The following is a 12983-nucleotide window of genomic DNA, read 5'->3' on the forward strand; positions in this document are numbered from 1 at the left end:
TTTTGTCACACAGTTAATGGATTTGTTTCTTTTAACGAGTAGGGCCTTCTTGACCTAACCCTTTTTCACACATCTTCCTGCATAAATTCTAGATCCAAAGGTGCTAGGTCAGTAGCTAAATTGGGGTTATAGAGGAAGGGACCACCACAAAGTCAATTTGTACAGATTTGGCCCTGGGTCATTTACTCGCCTTTGGGGGATTTTAAAAACTCATTTATCCCAAACCCAAATAACCTGAAAGTTAAAGTGATTAAAGTTGGTGGGTTATTATAGGAGACATCTGGATAGAAAAGTTGCTCCTAGAAGGATCTGTTGTGGTTCATTTTTTAACCAAAAGTTCCTCAAATCAGAAAATAGCAAAGGGGATAGAAGCCACCATAAAAAGTAGTGAAGTGGTAAATTGGGAAAGACAAGTAAAGAGGTAGTATAAAACTGACAAAATAGACTCATTTCACAGCATTACAAAACTGAAATGGTAAAAGGGGAAGAGACATGAAAAAGAAGAGAATATTATGAGTAAGATGATAAGCAATAGATGTTGAGAGAATGATATGAAAATTGTTTAGTTAAGTGATTAAGCTTGTGGGCTGAGGAGCCAGAGGCTGTCTAAATTCAAATTCAAGATCAGCCATTTCCTGACCTTAAAACCTTGGATGACTTATTCAGTTCAGTGGCTCAGTCGTGTCCGACTCTGCGGCCCCATGGATCGCACCACACGGGCCTCCCTGTCCTTCACCATCTCCCAGAGCTTGCTCAAACTCGTGTCCACTGAATCAGTGATGCCATCCAGCCATCTCATTTTCTGTTGTCCCCTTCTCCTCCTGTCTTCAATCTTTCCCAACATCGGGGTCTTTCTTGATGTCATGATCCAAGAATCCCTGATCTCTGACCTCATGGACATGAAAACACCAAATGCATATTAGCAAATGCAGTTGACTGAGCCCTGTGCTTTTTCTTTAAAATAGACTTTGTGGTTTACAGTTCACCAGGTCATGTAAGAAACTATATGTTTCTGGTAAAGGAAAAAAATGACCTAACCTCAAAGCTGTAGATATATTTCTCAAAGTTTTCAGAAATATATATGTTGAACTTGGTTTGTCTTCCAAATACATTTGTGTTGATGATGTGAAAGACAAAATGCACTTGAAGAAATTATTTTATCCAGCTATTGAAATAGGGATAAGATTGATTAATGAGTAATATATTAAAGGAAAGGAAAGAGGCCTGGTGTTATAAAGGCAGGTAAATAAGGAGGTCATGTGCAAGTCTTATAGGAATCATTGGGAAAGCTGGAGATGGGTTTTATCTCAACAATATGCCAGGGTAGAATGGTCACTTGCAGTTCGCCTTTTCCTGGAAAAAAAAAAAAATGATAGGGATGGGGGTTCTTAACTATCACCACTTTCTGGGGAGAACAGGGCTCAGATAAACTTCAACATCGTAATTTCCTCCTTTTGGTTAAGACAAATATCATCCATCACTGAATAATTCAGAGGCCACCAGATAGCGATAAATCATAAGCCACCAGAGTAGGGTGAACAGGCATCTAAGAAATAGTCTCATGAGGAGTCGTGGTGTTATTCCTATAAAACCACTGGTTGAGAGGTGGTGGTAAAAATCAGTTGTTTTAGGGGCTTGGAGATCAGGCATCTTAAAAGAGGGAAAAATAAACTGTAAAAAAATATTAATGAAAAAGTTTATATTATAGTAAGAGCCAAGAAGTAAACCATAAAGGTCAAGTGTATTCTAAGACAAGTGGAGGAAAACCCATTTTGCAGGACCACTATGGAAGGAGGATGCAGCTGCTTTTGGTGACAGTATCCAAAGTCTAGATTACCTCTCATATAAGGATGTATGTGACCTGAGCATTCCTCCAGACTTCCTTAGTGGTCCAGGCATCAGCTTATTCAAGGAGGTTTCCAGTCATGCCTTGTCTGCTGCAGTGATGAGTTCTTCCAGGTACATGTGGCTTTAGTTTGCGGGACTGCTTCAGATCCCAGAGAAGAGAGCAAGCTGTAAGGCAACATAGGATCCCAATAGGGATTTGGGCAGTCAGGTTTAAGAAAATTTGGAGAAGTTAGATTTGAGAATATTAGCCAGATATTGAAGAAAACTAGAAGAATTGAAAAGTTGCTAAGGATCAACAATTTGGGCAAGGTAATAGGATCCAGTCCAGTTTCCAAATAGGTACCAAAGCTGGTTTTTCTACACAGGAATGGAGGTCAATTACATCTACCACAGAAGACAAAGTTGGCATAATCATCAGCAACCTGCAGTTTATAAAGATATACAAAATTGTCCAAAGACAATAACTAGATTCTGATAACCTGGAATGGTATGCTATAGATGAATCAGTTTTCCTTTGAAACCAAAAAACTTTCTATTCATTTTTCTCCTTTTGATCAAAGATAATCTCAAATAAAGATTCTTCTTTTTTGGCCATTCTGCTTGGCATGTGGGATTATAGCTTCTCAACCAGGTGTCAAACCTGTGCCCCTTGCATTGGGAACATAGGGTCTTAACCACTGAACCACCAGGGAAGTCCTAGAAAGATTGTTCTTAAACTCTAAGGTTGGTCTCACAAGAAACAGAAGGAAAAAAATAGATGAACTGGACTTCATAATAATTTAAAACTTTTGTGCATCAAAGGACATCATCAAGAAAGTGAAAAGACAGCCTACAGAATGGAGGAAAATGTTTGCAAATCATATATCTGGTAAGAGTCTGGTATCCAGGATATGTAAAGAAGTCATGCAACTCAACAACAAAGAGAGAAACAACCCAATGTAAAAACGGACAAAGGACTTGAATAGATATATCTGCAAAGAAGACATACAAATGGCTAATAAACACACAAAAAGATGTTTGACATCATCAGTCATCATGGAAATGTAAATCAAATCCACTATGAGACTCCATGCCCACTAGGATGACTAGAATTAAAAAAAAACAAACAAACAGGAAATAACAAGTATTGGTGAGGATGTGGAGAAATTAGAACCCTTGTACATTGCTGATGAGAATGTAAATTACAGCCCCTGTAGAAAACACATTGGTTATTTCTCAAAAGTTAAATATAGAATTACCACATGTCCTAGCAATTCCACCCCTAAGTATGTATCCAAAAGGATTAAAAACAGATACTCAGAAAAATACTTGTACACAAATGTTCATAGCAGCAATATTCACAACAGTCAAATAGTGGAAACCACCCAAATGTCCATCAACAGATGAATGTATAAACAAAAGTGGTATATACATACAACAGAATATTACTCATATACAGGAATGAAGTACTAATGATTGCTGTAACATGGATGAACCTCAAACACATGCTAAATAAAAGAAGCAGACAGAAGATCACATGTTATTCTATGATACCACTTATCTGAAATATCCAGAATAGGTAGATCTGTAGAGACAGAATGCAGATTGGCAGTTGTCAGGGGCACGAGAGGAAAGAATAGGGAATGACTGATTAGTTCAGGGTTTTCTTTTGAGGTGTGAAAATGGTTTGGAGACTAGATTGAGGTAGAGATTGAACAGTGTTATCAATGTACTAAATGCCACTGAATTGTATGCTTTAACATGATCATTTTTTATTATGTGACTTTTACCTCAATTTAAAAATATTAAAAAATAAAAATTAGGCCTCATTAGATTTGGCCTGATTATTTATATAGGTGTTGCAAAAATGCTAATTTACCATATATACTTTAAGCTTGCTTTGCTGGAATTTTTCATAAGAAATCTCATTTTGAAAGTTTTAAAGTCTATTAAGGCTAGGAAACCAAGCTAAGATTTTACCTGCAGTACCTATGAATTTGAAAGAACTCCTCTCGTCTTAGGTTCTCCAAAATGTTTTTAAGTTTCCAGAGCCTGCCAGGAAGTAACCTTCCTTATTCACCTGTAAGGCTAGTAACCGTATAAACCAGGTACCAGGCTAGATTTCCCAAGAGAGTTTTCCATGTATTGGCTCAATAAAGTCAACCTTAGTTCCTAAAAAGTGTCTGATCAAATCTGATTTAACGAGCATCTTTATCAAATATGACATTCCAGGCAAGACCGTGGTTACAAAACCAATGTTTCCAATCATGTCCTAATAACAAGTAGAAGAGAGAGATTCTCATTGAACCTACAGAGGTAATTACATTGCTATGAAGATAAAAATAAGGTAAGAGTTTTCAAATCCTGGAAGTCCATGGGGACTCTGGCAAATAAAAACATATAATGGCCAGTGAGGGCATTAATGAATCTCTAGGAACTTCTTATGCAGCATATAATTCCTGAAATATTTATTAATAACATTTTGCCTATACAAATTTAGCTTAGGGAAGGCTAAGCATCTTTTCTGGTTTGGCAACTCTTCTCATGCATGTCATCAATAGTAATGTATCAAATAAACCTAATTATTTCTAGCACCTCTCATTTTCTAAGGTAAAAGAATAAATCTGTTATGATTTCACAGGGGCCCTCTGGACTTGATTAAAATAGAATAAGGGGTTACTGAAAAATAATACTTAGTTCGCTATTTAACCAAAATGACAATAAAGGATCTTAAAAATGAGCATAGGAGGTAATATGATTGTAAAGTATCTCATCTCTTTCATAACTGAGAAGACTTTGCTTTCTTAAATTGTTATAATAAAGTCAGTGTAAACCATATAAGGTTATTCCAGTAAGACATAGAATCTTTGTTATCAAGGAAGCAAAACACTTGCAACCTGTTATTAAAAGAAGGAAGACAGATAATCCAGAAAACTTGTCATTTTAGCAGAGAGAAAATCAAAATCTAGTTTTGCATCAGTGTAATATTTGATAATATGGACCTAACAGAAGCAGAAGATATTAAGAAGAGGTGGCAAGAATACACAGAAGAACTGTACAAGAAAGATCTTCATGACCCAGATAACCATGATGGTGTGATCACTCACCTAGAGCCAGACATCCTGGAATATGAAGTCAAGTGGGCCTTGGGAAGCATCACTACAAACAAAGCTAGTGGAAGTGATGGAATTCCAGTTGAGCTATTTCAAATCCTGAAAGATGATGCTATGAAAATGCCACACTCAATATGCCAGCAATTTGGAAAACTCAGCAATTGCCACAGGACTGGAAAGGGTCATTTTTTCATTCCAATCCCAAAGAAAGGCAATGTCAAAGAGTGTTCAAACTACTGATTGTACTCATTTCACATGCTAGGTACAAGGGGCTTCCCTTGTAGCTCAGTCGGTAAAGAATCTGCCTGCAGTGCAGGAGACCTGAGTTTGATCCCTGGGTTGGGAAGATCCCCTGGAGAAGGAAATAGCAACCCATTCCAGTATCCTTGCCTGGAAAATCCCATGGACAGAGGAGCTTAGTGGGCTGCAGTCCATGGGGTTGCAAAGAGTTGGGCATGACTGAATGACTAACACTTACTTATTTACTTACTTCACATGCTAGCAAAGTAATGCTTAAACTTCTCCAAGCTAGCCTTCAACAGTGGAGAAGGTGATGGCACCCCATTCCAGTGTTCTTGCCTGAAGAATCCCAAGTACAGGGGAGCCTGGTGGGCTGCTGTCTATGGTGTCACACAGAGTCAGACACGACTGAAGTGACTTAGCAGCAGCAGCAGACTTCAACAGTACATAAACCAAGAACTTCCAGATGTTCAAGCTGGGTTTAGAAAACGCAGAGGAACCAGAGATCAAATTCCCAACATCCATTGGATCATAGAAAAAGCAAGAGAGTTCTAGAAGAATGTCTTCTGCTTTATTGACTATGCCTTTGACTGTGTGGATCACAACAAACTGTAGAAAATTCTTCAAGAAATGGGATGACCAGACCACCTGATCTGCCTCCTGAGAAATCTGCATGTGGGTCAAGAAGCAACAATTAGAACCAGATATGGAACAATTAACTAGTTCCAAATTGGGAAAGGCTGCTTATTTAACTTATATGCAGAATACATCATGCAAAATGCTGGGCTGGACGAAGCACAAGCTGGAATTAAGATTGCCAGGAGAAATATCAATAACCTCAGGTATGCAGATAACACCACCCTTATGGCAGAAAGTGAAGAGGAACTAAAGAGCTTCTTGATGAAGGTGAAACAGGAGAGTGGAAAAGCTGGCTTAAAACTCAACATTCAAAAAACGAAGATCATGGCATTCGGTCATATCACTTCATGGCAAATAGATGGGGAAACAATGGAAACAGTGAGAGACTTTATTTTCTTGGGCTCCAAAATCACTACAGATGGTGACTGCACCCATGAAATTAAGACGCTAGCTCCTTGGAAGAAAAGCTATGACCAACCTAGGCAGTGTATTAAAAATCAGAGACATTACTTTGCTGACAAACGTCCATATAGTCAAAGCTATGTTTTTTCCCTGCGGTCATGTATGGGTGTATCAGGGCCATCCTGATTGCTCAGTTGGTAAAGAATCCACCTGCAATGCAGGAGACCCCAGTTTGATTCCTGGGTCTGAAAGATCCACTGGAGAAGGGATAGGCTATCCACTCCAGTATTCTTGGGCTTCCCTGTGGCTCAGCTGGTAAAGAATCTGCCTGCAATGCAGGAGACATGTGTTCGATCCCTGAGTTGGGAAGATCCCCTGGAGAAGGGAAAGGCTACCCACTCCAGCATTCTGGCCTGGAGAATTCCATGGACTGTATAAGTACATGGGGTTGCAAAGAGTTGGACACGACTGAGTAACTTTCACTTAGTTTCACTTTCATTTATGGTTGTGAGAGTTGGACCCATAAAGAAGGCTGAGTCCCAAAGAATTGATGCTTTTGAATTGTGGTGCTGGAGAAGACTCTTAAGAGTTCCTTGGACTGCAAGGAGATCAAACCAGTCCATCCTAAAGGAAGTCAGTCCTAAATATTCATTGGAAGGACTGATGCTGAAGCTGAAGCTCCAATACTTTGGCCACCTGATGCAAAGAACTGACTCATTGGAAAAGACCCTGATGCTGGGAAAGATTGAAGGCAGGAGGATAAGAGGATGACAGAGGATGAGATGGTTGGATGGCATCACTGACTCTATGCATGAATTTGAGAAAGCTGTGGGAATTGGTAATGGACAGGGAAGCCTGGCTTGCTGCAGTCCATGGGGTCACAAAGAGTCAGACACGACTGAGTGACTGAACTGAATATTTGATACTAAAGTTCTTCTTGGAAATCTTATAAGTCTATCAAACCTTAGCTAACTTTGACCCCAACAAATAAAATCCTCTTTAGATTTCAGAGGCTCTCTGGTATTTTGGTAAATCTAAATGATTGTTGCCTTTAATTTTTCCAATATATAACATATGTATATATATTTAAAAACATGATTCATGCTGTGAGTGAAACCAGGAAGCAGTACAGTGTTGAAGCAGGAGTATTGTTCATTTCATTTGTCTTCCTGATCCTTGTACTTGATTTCACATGTCAGTGTCTACATTACATACTTGTATTTTCTGTGAAATAAAAACTTAAATAAATCTTGGCAGTTTGATTTTCTAAAAATAAAAAAAAAACACTTTCTACCACTTTTTATATCTATACATATTTCTTATAGTACAACTCAAAGTGGCAAAAAGAACATATTCATTAACAGATCCAAATACATATAGCCTGTCTGTAGCTTGTAAAAATAAGAAAAAAAGTATACAAACCCAATATTATGCTTAGTAATTAATGCATTCACTTACCTAGAAATGATCTAAGTATATAATGAATACCCATTAAGTAACTCAATTTAGTATCAACCCAAAGTCTTCAGTTACCTAAAGATCTTGTAAATTATCATCAGACTGACATAATTACTATTGAAATAAAGTTTTTCAGAATAATGACTCAATTCTGTTAAATGAATTTGCATTTGTCATAATCTCAAACATTTATAGAGGTGACATTAGCTTATTCAATCAGTAAACGTGTACAAATTTAGGAAGAATATACCCAACTAGAATAAAAATCCACATTTATATTATACTTAACAATGATAAAGAAAAGCTATAACTGATTTTAGTAAACCAAAATTATTAAGTTAGTCTTGTTTGCCAAAGATTTACCTATATTAGGCAAACATAAATTCTTAAAACATTTGAGCTTATTTTTATAGGAATACTTTTTCAGAACATTAAAAGTCTTGAAAGTTCAATTTCTTTATTTTCTGGGAATTTTAGAAATATTCTGTTTATCTAAACACTTATTTCTATAAACCAATGAGAATAGAGTTCTTTAAATATAAGAAAAATATTAGGAAAATATTACAGAGTGATGAGGCCTTTCTGAATTACAGACATTATTATTATTATATTCAGGCTACTGCCATAGGAGAAATGTTCATTAATAAAGAACATCTCAAAGAAAAGGAAAGGGGACCTGTAGTTTTATAAAGGCAGGTAAACAAGATAATCATCTGTGAGTCTTATGAGAGTCATGAGGAAGCATGAAAATGGTTCTTTCTGGAATATGCCAGAGCAATGTGGTCTTTTGCAGTTAACTGTTTCTCAGAGAACAAAGGATGAGAGGTTTCCTACTCACACTGATTTCTAAAAGCACAGGGCTCAGATAAATTTCAGTACTGTCAATGAGATGACTCTGCTTTGTCAATTTTGTCTATAGAATTTCTCTGTGTTCTCTTTTATATGCCATACTATTTCTGCCTGCCTTTTTTGTTTTGTTTTGTTTTGGCTTTTGTATTTCTGTGCTATGACCTGTCTTCCTAACTTAATTTTAGGCTCTCTGAGGGAAGAAAGTATGTCTTGCATTGATTTGTATTTTCCCTCCTTCCCTCTTTCTGCCTAAAACACTTAATGTTCCATCCCAACTACCTAAAAGTTATTGATTTCAGTAGAAAGACACATTGCCTCTTTCTTGATGTGGTAAAATGGTAGGTAGACTCAAAAATTGTAAGCTTTTCATAATTGGAAAATAGCATCCAAGAACCTTAAAAGTTACATATTCAATTCTTATTTATAGAGAATTCAAGGTTGGACAAACCTTTTCCTCTAACTGGTTTCAGTCTGGCTGCATATATAATGCCAGTCTATTCTTTCACTAGATGATCACCAAGTTCACCTTCATGAGCAAAGCCAATGTCTAGTGATATTTTTACCAACTTCCTGCTGTCTAGTGTACCTGTCTCATTGACGTAGCCTGTGAACCAGGGCATTGTGCAGCATATGAAATATAGAAGAGATTTCATGAAGAAGTTTATGCATTGTGTAGGCAATACAAAGACTTTACACTCTTGGGCTTCCCTGGTGGCTCAGTTGGTAAAGAATCTGCCTGCAGTGCAGGAGACCTGGGTTTGATTCCTGGGTTGGGAAGATCCCCTGGAGAAGGGAATGGGCTACCCACTCTAGTATTCTTGCCTGGAGATTTCCATGGACTGTATAGTCCATGGAGTCTCAAAGAGTCGGACACGACTGAGTGACTTTCACTTTCCACAGTCTCATAGTAGCCATTTTAACTGATGCTTATGCCTAGAATTCTATTTCAAGTAAAATATTGGGGAGAATGTAGGAAAAAATGGACTGAATATTCAGTCTGTAGAAGCAAAAGAAACTGAAGCATTTAGAATGAGTTCTTAAAGAACAAATTATAACACATGTTTGATGATGTTCTTTTATATCTACTCAACAAGGCTTAATGGAAGAGTAATAAAAGAGTAGGTTAATATGCTGACAAGAGGTTAAAGTGACACGGTATCACTGATAGCAAAAATATTAAAGGACATCAGTGAAGTCAGTGAAGACAACTTAAGTGAAGGAGCCAGAAAAACTTTAAAGAGGCTGCTTCAATCATCATTGTAATAATTACATTTATTGTAATAATTACATTTATGGAAAGGCAACCACACTGTACTGTCCAGGAGGTTATGCATTTGTACATTCTACACTCAGCTTTGATGAGCAACAAGTCCAAGATGTACTAAAAAAAAATTCTAGATTATGTCATAGGGTCAGGACAGAGAAATCAAATCTCCAACACCTTCTACAAATGGCTGATCAGTACAGTCTTTAATGCCCCTTCTAGATTCTAGCTTTCTTAAGCTCCTTTAAGTAGTAATCTGTGTTCATCATGATGACTTCAGGGTACTACAGTTTTTTTTAAATGACTCCAGAATCATAAAAAAAATATTCTGTTTTGTTCAATATAGTTATATTATAAATCTTTGAAAATCAGGGATCCTGAATGAAAAATATTACCAATCAACCTAAATATTTAGTTTACAAAAACACTTCATTGCCTGGCCATTCTGGGCCATGTACTATATAATCTTTGTAGGTATGTTTTTGTTTTTCTTAAAAGAAGGGGGAATTGTAAGGGAATGGATCTCAAGGGTTAGATCCTTGGCTATTAAGACTCCCTTGAATTGCTTGTGGCTATTGGCTAAAGCAACTTGTTTTCTTGCAGAGATGAAGCATCTGGTTTTTGTTATCTCAATGATGCTGTCCTGGGAATATTACGGTTGCGACGGAAATTTGACCGTATTCTCTATGTGGATTTGGATCTGCACCATGGAGATGGTAAGCCTTCACTTTCAGAGGAGCTTTGCTGCTAGGACTGGCAGGCTTTTATCAGTAAAGCTGTTTCTAGGCAGCTGGTAACAGGAGAAATACCTCTTGCAATTGAAATTTTCCTAATTGAGAATCCTAAAGCAGGTAGAGATTCTTTTAACTGATGCAGTTCCTCCTTTGCTGACCAAGCTGCTTCAAAATACCAGGTTCCTATAATTTCTCCTCCCCTCTCCTCCAGTAGTGAAGCTCTCCAGTAGAGAATCTTAGGAAGTGGAAATCAGGGCAAGATTTCTGAGCGTTTACTCCAGTGCTTAGTAACCTCCATCAGGCCACTTCCATAGGTTCTAAATGAAACCTGCAGTCAGAACTGAGCGTCCTGATGCCGCTCTTAAAACAGAAGGGATGCATGATGGACTAACACTCTGAATTTTTCACCAACAGGGATATCAACTCATGTAGTAATCAAGATCTGTGCCACTTGCTTTGTGTTGTTAAAATTTTTAATCTTGCACAAACCCAGGGCATCTTCTCTAACTTTTAGTAGCAGCAGACTGTAACAATTTGCCTTAACCACATTAATCCTCTCTTAGAAGACTTCACTAAAAGGTTGTATGCAGCCCTCCTGTGTACCTTTCATCTAGAATGTAGAGCTTAAGTGACAGTTACCCTCATTCTATTTCTCTTATAAATATAGCCCTTGTGTCACATATATTTTCATCAATCTAGGAACACTTATCTAGTAAAACTAGTTAAGAATATACCCTTCCTGCCCCCCACATCAGTGATTGCTGCTTCCCTGTTTCCAGGGATCTTTTGAGACAAACTAACATAATCAAGGCATAAGAGTAGTATATCATGGAAGCTGGAGTCAGCCCTACTGCCAAAAAAGAAAAAGAAGGAAGAAATTGTGGGAGAGATAGTAGTAGTTCAACTAGATGGAAGCTTCCATGGAATGGTGACAGAAAATTAAAGGTAACAGAGGAGAGAAGAGTTAAAACAACCAACACACTACTTCGAGAACCATGTCCAATGAATATAATACTCAACCAATGCAAAACACAGCTTTGCTCAAAACCCTTCAGAGACGCTGATTGCTTATAACAAGGGTAACATTTGGCCTGTGGCTTGTCTTTGTATGATCAGCAAGTTAAGAATGGTTTTTTACATTTTACAATGTTGTAAAGAAAAATATGCAATAAAGACCATGTAGTCTACAGAGTCTAAAATACTGTGTAGCCACTTGGTTTGCTAACCATTGACCTACAGCAATGGTTCTTAAACTTGAATGCAGATTAGGATGACCTATGTGGAGGGGGGTGGCAAATTGTAAAATGCAGATCCCTAGGCCACATTCACCAGATATTAGATTTAGTAGGTCTGGTATGGAACCTGGGAGTCTCCATATTAATAACACCCAAGTTGTTCCACAGGCTACACTTTGAAAACCGGTAGTCTTCGAGGTAAAGTCCACGTTATTTGCCCTGTGTTTCAAGGCCTGCCTCAAAGAGGCCACACTTCCTCTCTCCAGCCTTGTCTCTCACTGCTTGCTGTCTATGCTACTGTACTCAGTGATGCCCGGACACATCTCACTGTTCCCACCTTCCTGACTTTGTGGTTCTTTTTCCTAACCTAGTTTTGCCTTCTCTTACCCTTTTATATCTTCCAGTTCTGCCCAAGAGCTCAAGTTGGTAGTAAATCTGCTCTGACCACTCCTGTCCAAGTAGTTTCTCCCCTTGCTCATGTCCTGTATTGTTTCTATCACTGATTTGATATTTAATTATATATTGTATTATTAGTGAATTCTTTAATGTGTCTGTGTCTTCTCATCCCATAGAACCTTTCAGTTCCTCCAGAGCACAGATCAAGTTATTGACTTCTTTCTGTCCTACACAGTGGCAGGAACAAACAGACCTATGCCTATAGTAGTGGTTCAGTAAAATATTTGTTGAATGAATGAGTGATTATGAAATTCAAACTCTTTGTATCAGAGTTCAAGAATAGAATCAAGTCTATTGAACCATGTAAGAATGAATGAAATAAGACTGTCACCTGAAACCATTCTTCCATTTGCAATGTTATTTCTGCACCATTTAGAGTTTCCTGTTTTAGCCAACTTTTATGGTGTGTTTCATTTCAGTTTATTTCCCCTCTTCAGCACCTCCCTTCCAGTGACCCCTGCCCCACCTCCAAACACTTACACATTTGGTTTATTTTAAATCTCCCATGATTCCATAACTAGCACCTCGCAGTGGCTTCACCAGCACCCCTACCCCATCCTCACTTTCTTTCAGCTACCTAGCCACTCTTCCCTTTCACACCAAGCCCCTTATCCTCCTCTCTATGTCCTTTCTTAAAGTATGATTTTCTAACAACACCTAATGGCATTTCCCATGAGAAGTGATACAAATGGCTCTTAAACAAATGAAAAGTTGCTTAACACCCTAAGACTCAGAGAAATGCAAATTAGAACAAGAACATTCTTTC

The 12983-nt window shown here is 37.8% G+C and overlaps 1 protein-coding gene across 2 annotated transcripts in view; it reads left to right on the plus strand.

Moving 5' to 3' along the window:
* Positions 1-12983, plus strand: part of HDAC8 (histone deacetylase 8) — a 238984-nt gene that overhangs the window by 56131 nt on the left and 169870 nt on the right. For both annotated transcript variants that reach the window (XM_061409713.1, XM_061409712.1), the window contains exon 5: positions 10396-10508. In XM_061409713.1, the coding sequence (XP_061265697.1) occupies positions 10396-10508 (113 nt within the window). The remainder of the gene's footprint in view (positions 1-10395; positions 10509-12983) is intronic.

The sequence above is a fragment of the Bos javanicus genome, chromosome X (genome assembly GCF_032452875.1).
Source record: "Bos javanicus breed banteng chromosome X, ARS-OSU_banteng_1.0, whole genome shotgun sequence".
NCBI classification, from domain to species: domain Eukaryota; kingdom Metazoa; phylum Chordata; class Mammalia; order Artiodactyla; family Bovidae; genus Bos; species Bos javanicus.